Here is a 23659-nt window from a genome sequence, read left to right on the forward strand (position 1 = left end):
CCACCCCCCTCCCCGGCAATGATACGCCCTTGGATCCACTACATGATATTAGCAGGAAATGTGCTCAATTCTCAAATCGCATGCGGAATTTAATTTTTAGATTCATTGTATGAGTTACGGTACTAGGTTTGGGGTAACAATTAGCATCCAAGTCGGGGTGTATAACATTGTTATCTCTAGATGGCAGTGTTGCATCGAAGGACCTCCGTCTATAGTACATATAGCTACACGCTCACTTTAACGTGGGGAGGAACTTATAACGGGTTTATCTCCATATTACTACTGGACCTATTTTCTTCTACATGAAGTCTAATGAAGAAAATAGTTTATAACATCCCTGGATAAAATACTTTAGGCAAGGATTTTACTTAATTCTAAACTGATATACGACCATCCAGTGTAAAACAAAATGGAGGGTCACCGGTTTAGAAGTGTTTTTGTTGTCATCATTCTTCCTCTATCCTTCTTACGTCCACTAGTCAATTAGTGTCATAAACCACGCTGATTTCGTTTCCGATTTTGAGATTGATTTTGTATAGAGTTTAGAACTACTTATGATATTCTCCCCTCCCACATCCACCCTACGTATATAGTAATTAGGCCCTATCATGCATATGCATGACCGAATGACGTAACGATGCATGTGTATGCCAACATAATACTTTAGAGCACCGAGCTGGTTATACAGACTTGAACTGCTCTCATAGCGCCGATATCTGCATGCGATAACCATATGCACAAGTGTTGTGTACAGTATATAACAGTTAAAGGGACGTATACGCGTAAAGAGTTGCCGGTGCGCAGGTCATCGCTATATAATGCACGCGCTCGACATATAATGTAACGCCTTGTATATTACTAGGGAAGACGAAATAAATTCTGGTAAACGCTATTGCGTATAACACGTGAGCTTTTTGCGTCATATGTCCTGGTAACTTAGCGACTTACACAAAACATTTAACGCGCATATCACGCAAGTTTGTTCAATATACAATTTGATTGGTCAACTGGGCTATGTGACGACATATGTTATACCTGGATACATTATTCCTCGATAACACAGCAACCCCTATATCATTAGTTGACTAGTTCAGCATTAATACGCATCGCATTGCAATCTACGCTACTAAAGCTTACTTCTATTGGATCAATTCCTTGAATGATTCGCTTCACTTCAATCCTTGGAGCGATCTTCCTCCTGTTATTGGCGGTGGGACCGCGAGGTTCTGCTGCCATAACTGTCCCTGACGTGTGCTTAAGTGTCACTCCGGATGGGATTAGGATTCGTCTCGAGTTGAAACCATCGTTGAACGCAACCAGTAACCTCCACAAGGTGAGAGTAATTCAACTTCCGGTCAATGTTTGCATGCACAGTAGGTTAGGTCCTGTTGGGAGGGGACGGGAGGCGCCCGCTCTGCAAGATAAATTTACAAGTGCATGTTATTCATGTTGTTTGTAAGTTAAGGTCCTTTTCACCGTGTTTAAGCCTAAGTTGGTAACATAAGGTAAGTCAGGCAGGTCCCTGAATATTGATACATTTGATGTTGTTCATTTGCATAATCTCTTTATTTACTGTACGCAATAAACATTATCATATAAGTATCATGTACTGTTATGTTATCGTTGTATTTGTATATACTATAATCCTGGATTTATATATCATTATCATATAAGTATCATGTACTGTTATGTTATCGTTGTATTTGTATATACTATAATCCTGGATTTATATATCATTATCATATAAGTATCATGTACTGTTATGTTATCGTTGTATTTGTATATACTATAATCCTGGATTTATATATCATTATCATATAAGTATCATGTACTGTTATGTTATCGTTGTATTTGTATATACTATAATCCTGGATTTATATATCATTATTATATAAGTATCATGTACTGTTATGTTATCGTTGTATTTGTATATACTATAATCCTGGATTTATATATCATTATCATATAAGTATCATGTACTGTTATGTTATCGTTGTATTTGTATATACTATAATCCTGGATTTATATATCATTATCATATAAGTATCATGTACTGTTATGTTATCGTTGTATTTGTATATACTATAATCCTGGATTTATATATCATTATCATATAAGTATCATGTACTGTTATGTTATCGTTGTATTTGTATATACTATAATCCTGGATTTATATATCATTATCATATAAGTATCATGTACTGTTATGTTATCGTTGTATTTGTATATACTATAATCCTGGATTTATATATCATTATCATATAAGTATCATGTACTGTTATGTTATCGTTGTATTTGTATATACTATAATCCTGGATTTATATATCATTATCATATAAGTATCATGTACTGTTATGTTATCGTTGTATTTGTATATACTATAATCCTGGATTTATATATCATTATCATGATTTCCTTTTTTTATTCTTTTGGTGTTCCAAACATGAGTGACTCCTCCTGTGCCTTACTAAAGATAGAGCCTTGGAGATATATAGTTAGATATCAACATTTTTGGATACGTTTGCAACAGTTGTTTGTATATTGCATAAGATGAGCGTGTGTTGGTTTGGGGGGGGGGGGAGGTAATGTGGGTTGGGGTTCTTTAAGAGTATAGATGGGAACGAATGATAAGGCCATCTATGAGTGCAAATGGTACCACGTGTTTGTATTATGGCTATCAGCTTAAATATGTTTCTCTTGAATATCGTATTTGAAATAGTGGGTAACCGTGCAAAACGCCTATATACCATTTTAAGTAAAAAGTCCAACTTGGTTCATTGGCGCCATCCGTTGTGACTGTGTGGTGAAAGGGGAGGGGAAGGGTGGGGGCGGGCGGGCGTAGAAGGAGGATGAGGAGGAGATATGGCTTGATTTTATTCTTGTGTATATACTCACTTTAAGGTTAATAACGTTCGTTCGTTCGTTCGTTTGTCTGTTTATTTATTCATCCATCCTTCTTCTCTTCATCCATATATCTTTATTCATTCATTCATTCATTCATTCATTCATTCATTCATTCACTCCCTCACTTCTTTACTCACTGACTTACAGACTCATTTATTCATTCATTCACCTACTCACTCATTCATTCATTTTCTGACAACACCGAGGCCATTACTTTATTTTTTCATTGCTTACCTATCGTTGATTCATCGGTCTTATGCGTTCAATTATAGATGCATACATCCATCCTTCCTTCGATTCATCCATATATACATCCATTGTTTTATTCACTTCATTCTTTCACTCATTCACTGACTCATTCATACATTTTCTGATACCAGGCCATTACTTTATTGCTTTACTTCCTTCGTCCATTTATCGGTTTGTGTGTTTATTTCCCTTTCATTGATAGGTACATCCATCCTTCCTTCCTTCCTTCCTTCGATTCATCCATATATACATCCATTGTTTTATTCACTTCATTCTTTCACTCATTCACTGACTCATTCATACATTTTCTGATACCAGGCCATTACTTTATTGCTTTACTTCCTTCGTCCATTTATCGGTTTGTGTGTTTATTTCCCGTTCATTGATAGGCACATACATCCTTCCTTCCTTCCTTTGATTCTTCCATATATGCATCCATTGTTCTATTCACTTCATTCTTTTACTCACTTACTAAGTCATTAATTTTCTGACATCAGGCCTTGGACCTTACGAATGTGAGATGTTGCAACGATCCTCGAAAGACATGTTCCCCTCCTCGACCTCTGGCTCTCTCCTTTGACAATGTTCTATCTCTGGTTCAGTATCCCATCAGACCAACATCGGTATGTCTCTATCTGATACTCGTTCAATCGTCTCTATGCAGCCAAGCTGTTATACGTTCTATATAACTTTCAAAAAAGTCTCTCTTTCTTGTAATATATCTAATCTCTATGCTTTTCATTTGTATTATATTTTAGCAGCACTGCGCTATTTTAGGATTTATATATAAATGCAAAAAATTATCGTTCCTTAAGAAATGTCTGGATGGAGGGTGAGCTAGCGCGCTCTGGTAGGGCGCGGGTGTGAAGGGGCGGGGGTGTTGCTTAATGGACTTTAATTATGTTATGTTCAATCACTCAATTTCTTGGTCATTATTAGCACCGTGACTTTTTTGTTGTTGCTCGTATTACATTGTTGGTCCCTTCATCTTTCTTTCCCCCTTATTCAACTTCCCTCGAGAGGTCGACCTCTCGCCAGTCCACTTCACCAAATCCTAAGATTGTAACCAACAGTTCGTATATTTCTTAACATTTCGGTAAGGGGATGGGGGATGGGACTTAGTAAATGGGGTTATCATCCTTGATATTCGTGACAAATAGCGTACATATGATTCATTGTATTTTGGTAGATGGCGGTTAACAACAGAATAAATTCGGATTTTGATTTCCGGCATGATCTGTGGTACGTATAAAGTTAAGAATATGAGTTTGAGCTTAAAGTGCAATAGTTGCAGTACACCTGAGACATTACTGTGGTTTGCTTTGCCCATCCCAACCCCCCCCCCCCCCCCACCCGCCTCTTCATACCCCTTCAATCACGAACAATATAAGAGCCGTTTAAGATTGATATCGAATTTGGGCTAACATTTTTAAAATTATCTACAATAACAAATGAACTGCTCTAGCACTTAAAATAGATTTTTTTACAAATTTCATTATTTAAACGTAGTCTTGACAATGTTCTTGCATGTCGATTACGATTCTATCCAAGAAACTCTCCCTCATTCCTCAACACTGACCCGGAACCCTTACTGTATTTACTGGCATGAATTCGCAATGGATAGGCCATCATTTCAAGAAAAGACATATCACTATATGTTCGATAAATCATATGCCGGCCATTACCAAAAAAATATCAATTTATCAGCTTTTTTTTTATTCTAGAAAAATAGAAATTTTTGCCAGTCTGTCATATTCTTCATTTTCGTTTCTGTTATTCAATTTCTTGCTTTAATTTTTTCTCTTTGTTTTCCATCAGGTATTCTCTTTATGAGTTTGAACAGCCATTCCTGAATCAATCCTTTGACCTCCGCTTGACCATTGACCTACCCGACGCTGGTGCTCTGGACGTTTTTGCCCAACTAGATTTGAAACACAAATTTAGGACTGTAAAACAAGCTGAGGTAGGTTTGGGTTGTGCGACCCGATACAATATGCGGGGTTTGAGGGTAATATCCCATAACAACGAATGGTGAGGTCAGTCAAAATAGTTTCATATACCAGTAAAAAGAACTGTTATTTGATGAAATTCTTAATTTTCTTTTGTTTTAATTCTGTTTTATTTTATTCATAAACTCCTAAATTTTCCACAGAAATGATTCTAAATATCGATCAAATTGAGGTATAATACACTTTATGTATTTACTGCTAATATGTTATATCCCTTTTATTTGTAAATATCTGTACGGTTCCTATACATACCTATACTTTAAAAAAAGAAGATGTACTGCACTACGGCCATTACACACTTGATAGTCACATGACCAAATTCATGATTTAGGATGGTCAGGCTTGATATGGCTCAATAGTGCTTTTCTCGTGACATTTCCTCTATAACAATATCCATTTTTAGACACTTACTTCGGTGCGAATGCGTCCACGGCCACCACTTGGTGAAGACTTCATCAGGACCAACCAGTTTCTCCTAATTCCAGAGATGGCTGTTGGTGACAACGAATACAGACAAATAACAGTGAGAGCGGAACTATGTTATAATATTTAATACTAACACCTGCTTGCCAAATTGTACTACATGTTCTTTTCTTTTCTTTTTCTTTACATTTCATTTTAATAGACTACTGACAAAAGAGGTAAGAATATCTGGTACGAGGGGATGATGGGGAGGGGAGGGGGGGGGACAGCAGGTGATATGTTGAAACAGCTCAATCGGAACCGGAGAGTTTAGTTGCAGCGAAGACCTGGGGCCTTCAAATTATTAAGTGAAAACAGTAAACCGGTTAACTTCTTACTGGTAACAAGGCGCTGATATACGTCTTCCCTGTATATCTATTGGACTAAGATACCGTACAATGGTACAATTAGTTGTTTTGAAATAACTATCTCACCCCTTATGACTATAGTCTACAATACGGACATGGGACATGTCGGGAATAGGGAGGGAATAGGGGCGGGTGGGTTTGGGAGGGTAGGATTGCCGAAGTTCGCAAGATCTTTCTAAAAGAAGAGAAAATATGAGTACATTTGTCAGTATAGGCCTAACATATCTTGAAATTGATTAATGGGAGGGTTCTATACCCTAGATTTTTATTAATCGCTATTCAGGCTGACTCAAAGGAGTACTTGGTTCTCACCCAGTCACCGACCAACGATATCCCTAACGACCCGAATTACTTTGACGAGAAATCTCAGTGCTATATTGATGTCGGCCAGCTCCCGTATCCGAAACAACCATGCATGTCATTGCTTTGTATAGCCTAATAAGCTCACCATATTACTTGACATACATATTCAGATAAAGCAAGTTTAATAAGCACTATATATAATAATATTATGCTTTATAATCAACAGCTTCTCAAAAAACATTTTAAAACCTCTTTCTACTTAACAGTTTGCACAATCACGGAATCAGTCGACGCAGTGCACTCTAAGCTCTTCTCAAGGAACACTGAACGACCCACAGTCCATCCCACGTGACCGAAAAGCTGTTGCATTCAACTCCCAAGAATCGATCTTCCTTTCAATATCCATCGAATTTGGAAGTGGAAACAAGATCCCGCTAGCTGAGTTACCAAATGAGATTCGGGAACAGACCAAGATTCTGGCTGTGTTGATTCGCAATACGATGGGGGCATCTGTCAACTACATGTTAGACAATCTCATGCACGTCATAGGAGGCTGCATCGCTACAATCAGACGAGAAGTTGATCTCCAAGTCCAACGTTTACTGGAGAATCTCGAGTTACACAAAACGAAGTGGTCAGCTATCGTCGATGGTTATTACACCTTGCAGGATCGTCTCTGTTACGTCATTTATGCCTTTGACCTATATGTATCTACCATCAAATACATCGCTCACATCTTGGCACCATGGGTAGACTTGTGGTTATCCTTTGTTGATATGATTACCATTCATGTCGATGAGTTGTCGGCTTTCGTTCATAGCTTCTGCTATTTCGACCGGATTCCAATCGAGAAATCAATTTATCATCGATGGAATACGACTTGGTCAACAGTTACTAGTATTGAACCTGACATGGAGACTTATCAACTGAAGGACGCCCTCTATAATATCAACAGAACCATCCTACTGTCTGCTCTCGCCAACACTGTCATTGGTAGGTTTATTTCTTACATTCAGATACAAGGAGGTTTCTTTTTATTGAAGGAGAGGTCGGGGAGTGGGGGGGAGGCATCCTGTTATTGGTGAAAGAAGGAAGACACTCTATATGACGTGAGTTCATGGTTTGGTATTATTCCATCTCGGTTTAGAGATGGAGTGAAATTAACCTAATGATATGTGGAGAAGGAGCTGGTCATCGTTCATTCATAGGAAATTGGCCAAGTCTCCATCGTCACGTGTTTATAGCCTCTAAGGAAGATGGCCATGCTGAAATTGAAATACTTCTTTCGTCTTTCTTCAGGTTTAATGCCCATCATCAGCCTGCTACTCTGCCTCAAACTAACTGCAACCAGGGACTGCTCTCAACCATCTGGACGAGTTTCTTGCAATGATGTGGTCGTTTCTGAAACTAACAACACTGCCTCCGTTGACTTTGGTAGGATTATTAACAACATTAAACTTACAGGAATAATTCAGGCGCGGATCCATGGACCCATCGACCCACACAAATAATTTAGAGTAGTTATTAGAACCCTAGGTAGGCATGTTGACCTAATTTATAGTACATTTATATTTCACGTCTTCAACGTTATTTTATCTTGGGAAGGCCACACACCACCCCATGCATGGCAGTCGGCTTCGACGACCTCAGGGCCACAACCACTCCATTTCAAAATATTGGATCCACCCCTGGAATTATGGTGTAGCCTACTAAATAAAGTGGTTACGACGTTCCACATAGGTCGACCTAACTGCGAGAATTTACTTGTTGATATTATGTAAATGAGCTCATTCATGAAGTTAAATAATGAGATGGCGTGATATAATGTCAAAAGTTAATAAATAAGGCTGATAGTACTGATACCGCGATAGTAGAACTTTTGATAGTTTCTGAATTAATTTTACTACTTATAGTCCATCCCTGTTTCCACATGCAGTTTTGCATTTATTAAATGGAAACAATTTTTTTTTTTAAATTTGGTAGACACCGACATAACCGGCGACACCGACACCGAAGAAACCGAGACCTTTGTCACTCCGATGCTTACACCGCGAAGCTCATCTTCGTCAACTGGTGTAGAGGTTACATGCAGGATGAAGGTCTTTCTCAAAAAGTCTGCTTCTGAGGGTTGGCTCAGTCACCTGATGAAATCGAAAGACAGTGATGATATGTTGGTCAGATGTCTGTCGGAACGTGACGTCACTCTCAGCAAGTATGGCAAGAAGACACCGAGGTAATATAGAAATGTGACGGCACGATAAAGGGATGCCGACAGGGTTGGAGGGTTAAACCCAAAGGTTCCTAAATAGGTATAGAGTCACATCAAATCGTTGGCTCACTAAATTAATATATATATTATATATTCAAGATACCAACCACACTAAAGCCGACCACACACTGCTCGTATGAAGAAGTCTGATAAAAACCCCTATAAATCGACAGTCGGGACCAAGCTGTCGATATTCGTCAAGACCCATTGTAGTTTTAACTTGGGAAGCCTGAAGTTTGCTCTTGTGTGGGTTGGCGTTGGGGAGGGGGTAAGGAAGGGGTTGTTTGTCACCTAATTTCTGTAATTGTGCATGTTGCAGTAGTAAATGAGCATGAAAAGTGTTGAAATAAAAGCATTTCGTGTTGGAAATAATCCCTCATTCCTCGTTTTTCCTCCTTCTGTGTATCAGATGCCACTGAAAGTGTTTTCTTAATTGATTCTGCGCCTAACAAAATATACTTTTTTTTACAAATGTGTGTACCTTTCCTTGTAGATCCCCCATAAGTGCGAGCTACATAACATCTCTACTCCATGGCGGTGACGTCAGCAGTGCCTCTGGATCGGAGATGAGCAGCAATGAGACACTATCGACTTACCTATCAGACGATTATGACGGTTCTCTTACATCAGCCGACTTCTCATCTCACAGTCTCTCGTCCTCTTCAGCCTCCTCTGTCAGCCTTACATTCTCATCCACTGCTGCCGTCGCCATCAATGAGGCAACACTGGCCAATGGTGACGCCGCTAACATCCAACTGGACGAGCCCACTCCTGCCGTCTCTGAATGTATCGCTGAAATTGGCGACGACATTGCCGAAACCGTCAACATCAACATGCCATTGAATCATTGCGATCTTCACATCGAGATAACCGAACAACTAACTGGTACCGGAAATCTTCCAAACGGTCTTTTTTACCCGAACCTCGAAGAAACATTGCTTTTCCTTTCTCTTACATTGTTTAAAAATAATTTTTTTAATTGAGTGTCATGTTACATTTTTTTATTTTTTTCCAAAACCTAAAAATTATTAATTTAATTTTTTTTCTGTAAAATTTATTTACCAAAAATTTATTTACCAAAAATTTATTTACCAAAAATATATTAACCAAAAATTTATTTACCAAAAATTTATTTACCAAAAATTTATTTACCAAAAATTTATTTACCAAAAATTTATTTACCAAAAATTTATTTACCAAAAATTTTATTACCAAAAATTTATTTACCAAAAATTTATTTACCAAAACTAAATTAACCAAAAATTTATTTACCAAAAACTTATTTGCCAAAATTTATTAACCAAATTTTTTTGTATCAGTCTGCTATAAATAAATTAATAAAAACTATGTCGTTTCTTGATTTTTGTTTTCTCTTGTATTTGTTCTCTCACGAATTAGTGCGGCTTCATCCCCTTTTATTACTATCAATGCCCTCTTGACCTAACTTTATAATGATTAAAGGCAAAGTGAATCTACAATGCACGTAGAGGCGCACACCACTTCGGACAAAATAGCGGCACGCCTATATTTATTTCAGAGGACAATGTAGTAGGCCCAATTCAGTAGTTACTAAGGTATGGTCTAATTAATTATCTTTCGATGTATCGAATTGATAAAACGAGGACATTGACCCTATGATGAGTCATGGTACATTCATCCATTCATCTGTTAGACAGTTAGAGGACCCTTCTTCCAAATGAAAACAGGTTTTAAACTGAGGCGTTATTAAGACGAATCCATGAGCATGTGCATGCACACAATTGTTTTCAGGGCAGAGAGAGAGAGAGGGGTGGGAAAGGGGGAGACCACCGTTGCCAAATTTCCTCTTCATATTGAACACCTCTAAATCTGGCCTTATAGCCTAAATATCATTAGTAATGTCATCTAATATGCTACAAAGTCAGCTATTTGTCACTATGAACTACAACCACTCTCAAGTTCATTCCCCAAATTGAGACATCTGTTTCCTAATTCAACAATTCTCAATGACATGGAATCACTTGAACCATTTTAGCAAGTTACCACCCTGAAATTGGTAAAGCTATAATGTTGCAATATATCTAACTGGTATATATAATAGTTTAAATTTCGGCTACTGTCAAGATGGTTTCTACAGGGAGTTTGCTTTAAGTTAAACTTAAGGGACTGCATGAAATATGAAGGTAGATGTTACTTTGATGAACCAAAGTTCCGTGAGTACTTCCTTATCATGCTGTCACTATGCAAACCTATGAATTTGAAACATTATCACAATCATATGCTGATACCTTGCAAATAATTACTGATTCTAAAACTCTCACAATGTGCTGAAAAGAGAACCAACTTTGAAAACTTATTTTCCCCGCCTCTTATGACTCGAGCAAGTGGTACGTGTTTTATGTAACTATTAATATCTGGAAAGTGTCATTTCTGGTATCTCAGAGGCACATTGAAAACTTTTTTCTTGCTTGTATTATTTTCGTGCTCCACTCAGATAGTGTTATAAGTGTTCTTGGAAATTGACTTGAAAGAGCCAGCCTCCCTCCCCTTCCCCCAGACACCTACTTTGGGTCATACTTCCATATTAGTCTGTGTATGCAGGTTATTGTTAATGTTGCAAAGTGGTTAGTAGCTGACCAGGGGCGTATCCAGGATTTTCTAACCCGAGGGGCGCGAATTACTATCTAAGCGGAACGCCACCATCAGTTGGCGCGCAGCGTACAAGAAAAATTCTGGTTTTGACACCCCCCAGATCACTGGAAATGGCACATCTCGGGCTTGAAACGACCAACTAGATGTTAACTATTGACTGAGTTAATCAAGTATTTTCCCAATATTTTTATTTCCATCCATAACCTTTATGAAGATTGTCACCAGTCACACATCATGTCCGACCTCATCACATCTCCTGTGGATCATTGCTTTTGTAGGTGATTCTTCCTCGCGGCCCACAATACCCGTCAGCCCCACTTTTCAAGGTTTTAAGCCCATTATTCGTTCAGAATTTGAAAATTCAGACTTCTCGTGAAATAAATTCACTTCAGAATATACCCATAATGTTGCACAAAATTTTATCCATGGACAGCCAATACAGAAAAACCTAACAGACCGGTCAAAATTGCACGAGAAGATGGAAGATTGTTTAGGAATGTTGGTCAGGGAAATTTCGAAAATTCAGACACAGTTAATTTATTGGTGCATGGGCGCAGATCAGTCGTGTATAATGGTGGGGACGCGTGTCTGTTCTCTGATATCTAAGCGGAGCGCGACCACGCGTAGCGCACAAGAAATTTTGGCAAATATACCTCCTAGATCACCGGAAATAACACTTCCCAGACCCAATGATGCTCCCAAACATCCTTAAGTTTTAGATCTCATGGCTTAGAACTTTAGTTTGGGGAAATGCATGGGCATCGGCAGAATAAAATCAGGGGACAAATAATCCAAGTAGACTTTTGTATACGATGGGTCTGGTTTCGTAACTCATCGGGAAGCGATTAAAGGGGTGGGCGAAGGGTTGTGGGGCGCGCGTTTTCATGCAGGTGGAAACAATCTCAAGAAGTGATGTGTGCGTCCGCCCCCCCCCCCCCGCCGGCAATGATACACATTTGGATCCACTACAAGATATTAGCAGGAAATGTGCTCAATTCTCAAATCGCATGCGGAATTTTTATTTTTAGATTCATTGTATGAGTTACGGTACTAGGGGTGGGGTAACAATTAGCAATCAGTTCGCGTTGTATAACATTGTTATCTCTGGATGACAGTGTTGCATCGAAGGACATGTCTAGTGCGGTTCAAATATAGATCCTGGGCTAATACCGAAATGCATAATGTTCCCAGACGACTAGGCCGAGTTCAAGACCAGCCACAGTTGGTTTCATAGCACAATTTTATAATTGTTTAAGGCGTCCATGCACGAACACGCGCCATGATAAAGTATATGTAAACATTAGTGAGAGAGGAAAATGGAAACATCAAAATGGAGTTGTCGGTGTAATTGGTAGGCTGAGGCGGACGCCCCTTCTCAATCCGTCACTGGCTACCCTGTGTATATAAATAGGGATCAGTGCTGTAATTATGTCACTGTTCCTCTTTCTCTTCCCGGTGTCTTGGCGATTTCTTCTGTTCCCTTCTTTTTCTTTTTACTTTTTCCCTCCTTTCTCTCCTTCCTCCTCTTTTCCCCCCTCCTTTTCCCTTTTTTCTTCTCTCTTTTTTTCTCTCTTCTCCTTCTTACCCGGGGCGCGCGTCCTCAACACCCCCCCCCCTGGATACGCGCCTGGTTTAATATTTGTACACCAATAAATTTACTGTGTCTGAAAAAAAATATTGGGAAAAAGTTGGTTCCCAGGCAAAAGTGTACATCTGGTTGGTCATTTTCAAGCCCGAGGAGTGCCATTTCCGGTGATCTGGGGGTATAAAAACCAGAATTTTTCTTGTACGCTGCGCGCCAACTGATGGTGGCGCTCCGCTTAGATAGTAATTCGCGCCCCTCGGGTTAGAAAATCCTGGATACGCCCCTGGTCAGCTACTAACCACTTTGCAACATTAACAATAACCTGCATACACAGACTAATATGGAAGTATGACCCAAAGTAGGTGTCTGGGGGAAGGGGAGGGAGGCTGGCTCTTTCAAGTCAATTTCCAAGAACACTTATAACACTATCTGAGTGGAGCACGAAAATAATACAAGCAAGAAAAAAGTTTGCAATGTGCCTCTGAGATACCAGAAATGACACTTTCCATATATTAATAGTTACATAAAACACGTACCACTTGCTCGAGTCATAAGAGGCGGGGAAAATAAGTTTTCAAAGTTGGTTCTTAAGTCAGGAGTCATAGGCGTACGAGGCGGGGGGCAGGGGGGGGCAGACTGCCCCCCCCCCAAATTTCCAGAGGACAAGAAATTCGGGCAAAAGTCCTGAAAAATTCGGGCAGCCTAAGAGGAGAAAAAAATATATATATACATTTTTTTTTCTCCTCTTAGGCTGCCCGAATTTTTCAGGACTTTTGCCCGAATTTCTTGTCCTCTGGAAATATATATATATATAAATATGCAGTAGCTTGCCCGAATCTTTTTCAAATTTTTGCCCGACAATTCCATGATTTTCTTTATTTAGCATCATGATGCCCGAATATTTCCGTGTAACACCACCGTAAGCGCAGTTCATCTGGGCTACCACGCTTTTTGCACGATCATTTTTTTTTCTAACTAGTCAATTGTATACCTGGACCAAGGGCGGCGGAACCGGGGGCACAGGGGGCACGTGCCCCCCCTCTTTTCCTCAGGTTAAAAATGTGCCTTTTTTTGCATAAAAATTGAGGTGCCTCAAGTTAGCAAGAGGCCAGGGAACCAGAATGAACTCTCTGGGAAGGGCCGTTTCCGGCCATCTGAGGGGTTTGTAAAACCAACAATTTTCTAGTACGCTCCGCGCCAACCGATGGTGGCGCTCCGCTCAGATAGTCGTGCATACAACTTTGCAAATCCTGGCTAAGCCCGTGACTTTTAACGAATTTCTGTGGGTCAAACTCAAAGCTATTTCGAATGGAAAAAAATTGTTAAGATATTAACAAGAAAAAAAAAACTCTAATTCGGAAGATTCCTACATTAGCAACTAGCATGATTTCACCTCATTTTGTCTCAAAAGAAAACTTGTTCCTTGTTTCCCAATTTGCGCATTGGATATTGCAGTGCTAGTATGCATATTTTCCTTTGGGGGGGGGGGGAGGGGGGCGTTGATGGAGTGATGTGTATACACTAAAAAGATAATACAATATAAGAGTTATAAAGGGTACTAATTATAAGGCTGCATCAGTCCAATCGAATTTCTGCAAAGTGCCCTTTGATGTCGGTGCCCCCCCCCCCCAGATTAAAAGTGCTTCCGCCGCCCTTGACCTGGACATCCCCAACATGAGTGTATATAAGAAACATTTTCTTTTTAATGGATGGTGGGGAGGGGGGTGCCTACAAGCCTAGAAGTACAGGTTTATCATATTCTTTGTTATATTTTATACTTTTTTTGTGAGACAAACTGCAGTCTCACCCGACACGGCGACATTATCCCGCCTACGTGTCGTTGAACAATGTATACGTTTTTCTTGAGGTAGCTGAGTACTGTGTTTAAATAATAAATAAGGTAACTAAATAGGAGCTTAAAAAATATACTGCCCCATTTTTCCCCTTCAAAGTGATGTTACCATTTTTTCTTTTTCTAATTTACCAAATTTTTGGGGAAGTGTAAATTTCTAAAACGTGAGATTATAAAATAAAGAATGTTTAGATGCAACTTGCAAGGCCTCAGAAGTGCCGTTTCCGGCAATCTGAGAGGCATTGTTTGCCAAAAATTTTATTGTACGCTACGCGCCAACCGATGGTGGCGCTCCGCTTAGATAGTGTCACGGGAACTTTCGGGCACAGAAAGTTCTGCCCCCCCAAACTGAAATGGTCCCGTACGCCTATGTCAGGAGTATAGTACTAATAACCACTATGGCGCCATAACATGTCTATGTTGTGGAAAGTACACATCCTCTTTCCCCAAAAAAAGGGGAAACTCAAATTTAATTTCAAAGTCGATTGCACAATCCAGAAATTTATAAGGATCAATTTCTAAGATGAAGACCTACAAATGTTCTGGCCTTTTGTCGTTCAACGCAAAGCGCCCCCACTTTTTTCAAGGCTTCGCCATTCTTCAACTTCTATGGGCTTGATACGGCGCGATACACTGTGTTCAATTTCTACATGTACACAAAATACGGAATATAGGGCCCGTGATGGCAGGTGCAAGTCAGTATCCAATGCCTGAAAATTTGGCAAAGATTGTGACAGAGAGCAAAATTCTTGTTGTTGGAGCAGGTGGAATAGGCTGTGAACTATTGAAGAATCTCGTTCTCACCGGTTTTCAAGACATTGTAGTGGTAACACATTCTGTAGGAACTCGTGAAATGGCCAGGAAGTCTAGGCTAGGCCTCACTAGTCTCACGTTATTCGAAGCCGTCACTCATACTTCATAGAGTCATACTCCTTATAGGCATACAGTAGGCTAGGCCGGCTACATGTTAACCACAAAGAAAAGCCCTAATCTCGCCGGAATTAGTTTCCACCATATAAAACGGGTATTTAAGGTTAATCAAGTGTTTTATTTCCCGGTTTGATTGTACCATTTAAGTTTTGGAGATAATTTTATGCAAAAAAGTTGGTTATCCTTTGAGTTTGACCTGGGCCTACTACTAGTATAGTAAAGGCTTCGTAATTGACGCACCTCCGTAATTGACGCACCTTCAATTATAACTAGCAACGATACAGCAGGCCACCTAAACTTTTTGCAGTCAAGCATAATTACATATTCATGTGTTTGAATCCATTTCAGCTATTTGCTGACCAAATTGTGGTTTCTATTAAGCTTTACCACCCTCCCCCCAGTTTTACACGTATTTTGGACATTTGGAAATCTTACTCCCAAAAAATTACCAAAATTACTTCAATATGATACAACTACTCTCTGGGACCTGACCTGTCTGAGCTAAGAGGTTCAGAGCATAGCAAACAGCATCCAAAGTCAATGGATGTATACTTAGGCCTACTCTACAGTTAGCTTATGGACGAATGTGTCAATTTAGGGGTATGAAAGAACTTGACACAGCAGACATTTTGTGTTCAAATTCTTCTCAATTGTACGTTGCGTAGGCACAGAACAATAAATATTTTGAGATCATTACATTTGTGAGGAACTACACATATGAAAAATGGATGCAGTTGAGTGATTTGGATTTTAGGTTGACAGACATCGTCAATCCAATCCTTAAGTGCGTCAATTATGAGCCCACCATGCTACTACTACTAGTAGCATGGTGGGCTCATAATTGACGCACTTAAGGATTTGATCAACGATATCTATCACTAGGCTTTGACTTGCTCCCGCTCTCCAGGTACAGACTGGCGCCACGAAACATCCACACAGAACCGGTTACTGGTCAAATTAACTCAGGTGGTGACAATAAATAACATATGTTTTTTTGCGTATAAAATGTTGGCCTCGCAGGCTAAGCTTCAAGCATCTCAACAAGCCTGAATACAACTTAGTGCCCTCACAGGGTCTTACCACAACAGCAAAAATAACCAACACACCACGCCCACAGAGGACACAGCCAGTCTTATACAACTGTACCTTTCAAACCCTGGGAGTCAATTGAGGAATATTCTCCAACTCTGAAATGAATGCATACCATGTACTGCCCAAACAATACATAACACTGAACACAAAACAAGAACACAAACAAGACAAATATGCAGGACACAAAGGGATAAAGCTACTACCTTCAAGCCAGGTTTAATCTAGCTTGTGCCATTCAGAGTCACTCAAGTGATATGATGCATAAGGCAATACAATAGGGACTAGTATCTGCTGTGACAACTTCTCAGGAACTTGTTGAGTTGGCTCTTGAAAACGTTGACAGTGCTCGCTAATACAGCTCTGGCTGAAAGGCCATTCCAAATGTCAATTACTCTTTGTGAAAAAAGTACTTTCTAATATTCAGCCTGCAGTGCTGCTTGTATATCTTGAAAGGGTGGCCTCTCGTAACAGTGTCGCTGAATATTAAGAAATGGCTGGCTTGAATGTCCTCAAATCCTTTAATAATTTTAAAAACCTCAATCATGTCACCGCGAATACGTCTTGTCTCTAGTGAAGTGAGAAGTCGTGGCTAGTATGGGAGATGATGTAATCCTGGAATCATCTTTGTGAATCTCCTCTGAACATTCTCAAGCAGAACAATGTCTTTTGTAAATACGGACACCAAGCTTGAATAGCGTACTCTAGATGTGGATGAACAAGAGACTTGTACAACCTGATAAGAATGTCCTTTTCTTTATAACAAATAGATTGCTTGATCATTCCAAGTACTTGATTTGCTGTCTTGGCGGCTTTCGCACATTGCTGACTTGGACTCATACTGGCAGTGATAAGCACTCCTAAATCTTTTTCTTCTTTTATCGAAGTAATACATCATATACATGTGTCACCCATATAATAATCGTAGTGCATATTCTTATGGCCAGCATGGAGACACTTTCCAGGATAAAACAACATCTGCCACTCAGTCGACCAGCCTTTCAGTCTATACAAGTCCTCTTGCATGATCATAGCGTCCACAGGTGATGCCATCATTCTCCAAATCTTAGTGTCATCGGCAAATTTATGCACATTACTATCAATATTATCGTCAATGTCGTTAATGTAAATCAAGAATAATATGTACCTCAGACAAACCATCCATCTTCACCAAAGTGTAAATTTTAATTACATATTGCCTACATTCCAACATTATTCTGTACTTATTTTCAGTATTATACCTTTGATGAACAAATAGAAATGTTACGAAATTGAAGTTAAACATACTTATTCGTTACCTATTTAACTCCATTCAAGTTCAATTAGAAAATGTAAGCTTAGGCCAATCAAACTGAAAAGCAAATTGTACCAACGTTACTTGTTTAAAATTACTGTAGAATGTTACCAGATTGATATAAAGAAATAATAACAACGAGAAACTACTTCAATATTGTTTTGTCACATAAAAAATTGCATTTACTTGAACATAAGTGATTTTGAGCAAAATTTTAGCCCGTATTCCGAGATCTGTTTACAATGTAACAACCTAGTGTTAGGCTTAATGCGACGCTATGGATTAGAGGCATATATCAGCATTTCTACTGAAATTAAATTATTTTTGAGGGAATTGCGGCAAACATTGAAAGGTTAAAAAAATTGGAGATAAGAAGGTCGACGTGGAAAGGGAGGTGATGGGCATAAAATCATGTATTTTTTCGTAAAATACAACATTCCCTCTTTAAGACAGCACATACCTTCCAAACAAATGCCGATTTCCAGCAAATTGAAAGTTGTAAACAAAGCTACGCTTTTTTAAATATTTTTTGCAAACCAATGGTTATACATTTCCCATTGACTTAGTGTGGTTATTAGGCTAACATGTGGTCGAAGGTTGCAGTATTTCATGGATATTTTAGTTCTAGCTAACTGTGTCACAATTTCAGCGAATAAAGAGATGCTTAGGCTAGATTTTCCCGTTGACTACGTGTGGAAAGTATGTAAACAAAGCTACGCAAAGTATTGTTTTTTTGTTGCTTTTTGCAAACAGATGGCTAGGTTTGATTTCCATGTTGACTTAGTGTGAAGTAAGGCTACCATGTGGTCGGAGATTTGTGGGTATTTTAGGTTATTGTCGCTGGTACTGAAATTGCTTCGTGGAGGCCGTAATTTGCCAGTGACTGTGCGAGAAGTTCCCGGTGATTGTGCGCGACCCTCCCGCACTGCTTCAAATTTGATGCGGGATTGTGAGAACTGTTTGTGCGATTCGCGCTGCAACTGCAAACCCTAGCTAAAGCAAAAGCATGTTACAATTAATTTTACAGACACCTGATCTAACAAGGGGGATTTTCTTATATTTCTCTTTTCTTTTTCGCACTCGCAATTTTGCTTTAGGAGGGCTTTTTTAGCACTTGCCCGTCGCCCGCTTATTTCCCACCCTGTCCAGCACATTCATTAATTCGCAAAATTGGTAAATATTGTTACCATGCTTCCTGTGCCGAGAAATATGAAGTCACCACGAGGGAAGCAAAATCGGCGACCCTGGCAGCCTAATATGATGAAATTACATTGTGAAAGATGTATAGAGGGTGTCATTATTTAAATATTTAGTAGTAAAAGAACAAACCTAATACATCAGTTGATATTTTCACCTTCCATATGTTTTTGAATAATCGGTATGACATAACTGGTATTCCACGTAATTTTTTTTATATATTTTTATATATTCCGATTATGCAAAATCGGACCGTTTCCGATTCCGATTCAGTTAATCGTGTGAACACTAGTCAATTTAGGGGTATGAAAGAACTTGACATGGCGGACATTTTGTGGTCAAGTTCTGCTCAATTGTAAGTTGCATGTGCACAGAACAATGAATATATTGAGATCATTACATTTCTGAGGAACCACACATATGAAAAACACATACAGTTGAGTGATTTGGATATTTCCTTGATAGACATCGTTGATCAAATCCTTAAGTGCGCCAATTATGAGCCCACCATGCTACTGCCAATTTGGTTAGGCTTCACAGTGTCATACTAACAAGGATAGGATAGTATTAGGATTGTTAACACAAAACCGTGAAGAAAAAAAAAAAATTGTCAGAATACCAATACAGTTAAGGTGGCCAAATACTCAATTATATATTTCATGAGACATTTTGCACATGCCATGAGTGATAATTTGCAAAATATTTTTTTGAGAAAGTTTGTTGTCTTTGCTTACCATGACTTTTTGCAAAGTTTTTAACTTGAACTGTACATAAAACTGTAAATAAAATTTTTTCTGGAAAAAATAACAATTTGTAGTCTTATTCTTGTATTTTGCTGTATCAATAATGGAATGGTCTGATTAGACACTTTCATTGCTCCTCAAATGAAGTAGTGCTGCGTAGATGGAAAATGCTGTCCGTACACTTCCTCAGATTCATTTTTGACGTCATGCCATTCCCTTCAATATTGGAATCTACCAATGGCTTTTGTGCTGTGCCCTTTTTAGGCTTATGTCAAACCCTGGTCTAATGTTTCTATGTATATACTCTAGGCTGTGCAGGCCTTATGTAATGTATATGGTATCTGTGAACTGATTTATATAGCTAGGCTACATATTTATATTTATTACTTTATTACTTTTTAAAATCAACATGTGCGATGTTTCCTTCCAATTATGTTTTTTTGGTAATCAAAGAAAAAGTTTTGTAACTTTCAAATTGCAACTCCTTGGCTTTTCAAGCCTAACAGTGCACTGTCCAATTTAACTAGTTACTCACGAAAATGTGATTTGCATGATTGAAAAATTCCTTTCGGCTAATTTTATGCTTAAAGTTAGGAATTTGGGAGAGAATTAACATTATATTTTGCAAACCAAACTTTTTTACTTGTGAAAGTTATAGCATTTATACGGCACCAGGATATCATACTTGTGCCAGGCCTCTCCAACCGGTACTTTCATTTGAGCCTATGAATACAATTGCATTAATACAGAGTGATATGTATAGTTTAGGTGTTGCTAAGTGCATTGCTTGGTGTTTGTTTGAGGCTTTTTTGAGGGTGGTTATTATGCTACTGAACCTTCTTCCAATACCCCAATTGTTTTTTTTTTAATACAAAAATCAAGTTTGAATGTTATGAAAGTTGTTATTTAATGCAACCTTAAGCAGACAAATATGGTCTGCTTAAAGAGTTTTTTTATTTATAACAATTGATTAAAGCAGGTCCTTCCATTACTTTATTGGTAACTGAAGGACAAAAATACTAAAGGAGTTTAACCCCTGATCGAACTCGCAAGAGGTCCTGCCGAGAATAATAGCTGTGTTATGAAAGAATAGACAACACTGTAACTTGCTTTTATTTGTTTTGTTTTTTGAGGATCAAAATATTACAAAAACTGTCAGCAAACTGCTTAAACTCTAAATATTTCTTTAACAGAATACTGGTTTCAATTCATTATAATAATGGTTAGTAACCACTGGGAGGGTCACCAGAGTTCAGAAAACCTTGTAGTCAGAAAGTCAAAAAGTCAGAAAACCTTGTAATGACAATTTGTCCCTAAAAGTAGCGCTGAAATGAACCTCATGTGTGTAGCATACTGTAAATTCACAATTATATATACCAAAAGTGGCCTTTTATTGTTGAGATAAAAAGTCATTGTCTGTCTAAGTTTGAAAATCTTGTGTGCAGTCCTACATTAAATGGTCTCTTTTCAGACATGACAAAGAATCACTAAGCATGTTGATTTTCAAATTGTACTGTAGTCTTTGTTAAAGTTCGCTAAATAATACCACAATGAAGAAAGTAAACCTTCTTTGGACACAAAAGAATAGACCAGACCAAATTTACAGTTACTATAAGTTGCAAAATGTATGTTACTATAGCTTCTCCAGACTCAAATTACATTACTCCAGATTTTCGTTACTGGTTGTTTTTTTGGTGTGTGGATTAATGTTGTGGATACCCTGTACAACCCTGAAACAATCCATGACCATTCCATTCAATGCCATTGGGTGGGTATCCCTGATCAATCATGTTAAATGTTAGCAATATCCTTTGGTGTAGGACAAGTTTGGCCCACAAATCTCAACATTAAATGTCCTGTTTGCAGGGTGATTGAGAAATCCAGTGTTAAGTTTGAATCCTAATGCAACTTCTTCAACCATTTCTTACTTTTCTTTAATTGGCAGCTTGATTTAGACACAATAGATGTGAGCAACCTTAACAGACAGTTCCTATTTCAAAAGAAACATGTTGGCAACTCTAAATCTCAGGTGAGCATTTAAGTTTCCTTTCAATAAATTCAATTTTTTTGGGGTGGGGGGTGGGGGGACATTGCTTTACCAGGAGTGGATATTGCTCCCACTTATCCACATCTCTGCCAGCCAATATCAATAGGAAATGTTCTTGTTATTAAAGGATATACAGTATGCAACGGGAATGCATTATTTTGTTCATGAAATGCTTTTTGTTTGTGCGATATATTCTGAAAAATAAAGTCTTGCTATGATAATAAGGTGGATCTTATTACAAAGTTATGAATATTCAGAAGCACCTTTATCAATGCTTTATTCAAGAGGAACTAAATCAGCTTATGAAATTTAAACACAGTAATTCAAGGTCTGCAAAACAATATATCCCCAAAGGATTAACTTTGAGTGTTTAGATGGCTTTTCTTGACACAATAACTCTTGGCTTCACAACATGGTTAACTTTTCCTTTCAGGTTGAAGTCCCATACAATAAACAGAGGTCAAGCGCTTATTATATAGATGTAGATAATTGTCAAGAAGTACAATTTAATTGAGGTCATATGATATAAACATCCTATTGATGAACACAGGAACCATTGCAAATGAAGTTGGTCAGTGGTAGTCTGATAGTCCAGTCCAGCATATCTGAATCTGACCACACATCAGAGTGCCAACTTTCCAGTTAATAAGTTTTATTTAACTTGCAATTTTCCTGACTGTCCAAGTCCACTCTGAGTCCTTCACAATTGAGTCCAAGTCCTGGTTCACACTCGATCCAAGTCCAGGTTGTAAAATGGACTTGAGTCAGGACTTGAGTCCAAGAGGTACTGCAACACTGTTCAGTGGTCTGTTAACTAATGTTAGCTGTAAACAATAGTTTTAAACTTAGATCTTAGTTAAACTTTATGTTTAGTATAAAGAAGAACCCTTGAAATAATTCTAGAACCATGAATGACTGCTTGGTACAGGTGACTTTTAGCTTAACAAATGTTTCTCCGTCTCTCACAGCATTGTTACGAACGCAGGATTCTGCGTCTGGGATGCAATGTTTTGGCCAGGGATGCAAAATCTTCAAATTGCTTGCGTCCGACGGACGCAAATTTTTTCATTGAGAAACAAACCCCGAGTATACACACTCACAACTAGGTCAATGGAAAACATAACAAAACACATTTTTGAATGAACATCTAAGTCTTTCATTATTTCTTTTCAAAAAAACACAACTTCTTCTAACAAGAACCAAAAGTTCTCCTACTCCGACAGATCATTGAATTTGTTTGAAAATAAATATATCATAACAATCAACGGCAAGGTACCGGGTTAAAGACACCCCTTAACGGAGATTTTCATGCTAAAAATAGACAATGATGCTTTTCCAAAATTCCTGTGATTTGATTGGTTAATAGTCCCCATCCATTGTCTGTGAAAATTCTTGCATCTGTAGTGCTCAATGAACACGGTGTATGTTGTTTAACAAAAAATACTTGCAACGTTACTTTCCCCTGTGTAGAGATAGTGAAGTTTGCGGTATAGGCTATCATGTCTGTGCACTCCAATATCATAACGTTAGGCCTTGTCACATACAGTATGTATGCCTTTTGACAACGAAGATGCACTTGCATTGTTTCTGAGACTATCACGTAATATTTGAATCATTGTTTTGATCAGAAAATGTTAATGAGTGGAGACAATCTATGAATTTGTGGGATGCTAACATCTCTGATCCTGAACAGGATATCTCAGCTCACAGTGTGTTTCTTCTCTCTG

The 23659-nt window shown here is 38.4% G+C and overlaps 2 protein-coding genes across 2 annotated transcripts in view; both read left to right on the forward strand.

Moving 5' to 3' along the window:
• Positions 1-220: 220 nt before the first annotated feature.
• LOC139963091 (uncharacterized) lies at positions 221-9786 on the forward strand. Its single transcript, XM_071963606.1, has 9 exons — positions 221-1333; positions 3651-3776; positions 4343-4395; positions 4972-5116; positions 5566-5685; positions 6562-7288; positions 7595-7729; positions 8279-8528; positions 9058-9786. The coding sequence occupies exons 1-9, from the start codon at positions 1160-1162 to the stop codon at positions 9545-9547; spliced, it is 2220 nt and encodes a 739-aa protein (XP_071819707.1). The 5' UTR covers positions 221-1159; the 3' UTR covers positions 9548-9786.
• A 5480-nt stretch (positions 9787-15266) lies between these two features.
• LOC139963099 (SUMO-activating enzyme subunit 2-like) overlaps positions 15267-23659 on the forward strand; it is a 34994-nt gene continuing 26601 nt past the window's right edge. The window contains exons 1-2 of the mRNA XM_071963617.1: positions 15267-15458; positions 21831-21914. Of these exons, the coding sequence (XP_071819718.1) occupies positions 15315-15458; positions 21831-21914 (228 nt within the window). The 5' untranslated portion in view covers positions 15267-15314. The remainder of the gene's footprint in view (positions 15459-21830; positions 21915-23659) is intronic.

The sequence above is a fragment of the Apostichopus japonicus genome, chromosome 3 (genome assembly GCF_037975245.1).
Source record: "Apostichopus japonicus isolate 1M-3 chromosome 3, ASM3797524v1, whole genome shotgun sequence".
In the NCBI taxonomy this organism is placed as follows: Eukaryota; Metazoa; Echinodermata; class Holothuroidea; order Aspidochirotida; family Stichopodidae; genus Apostichopus; species Apostichopus japonicus.

Excerpts from the sequence above, each read along its gene's own strand:
- LOC139963091 (XM_071963606.1), top strand. The coding sequence starts at position 1,160 with ATGATTCGCTTCACTTCAATCCTTGGAGCGATCTTCCTCCTGTTATTG. Across the intron at positions 1,334-3,650 it reads CAACCAGTAACCTCCACAAG|GCCTTGGACCTTACGAATGT; the intron begins GTGAGAGTAATT and ends TTCTGACATCAG. Across the intron at positions 5,686-6,561 it reads ACGAATACAGACAAATAACA|TTTGCACAATCACGGAATCA; the intron begins GTGAGAGCGGAA and ends TCTACTTAACAG.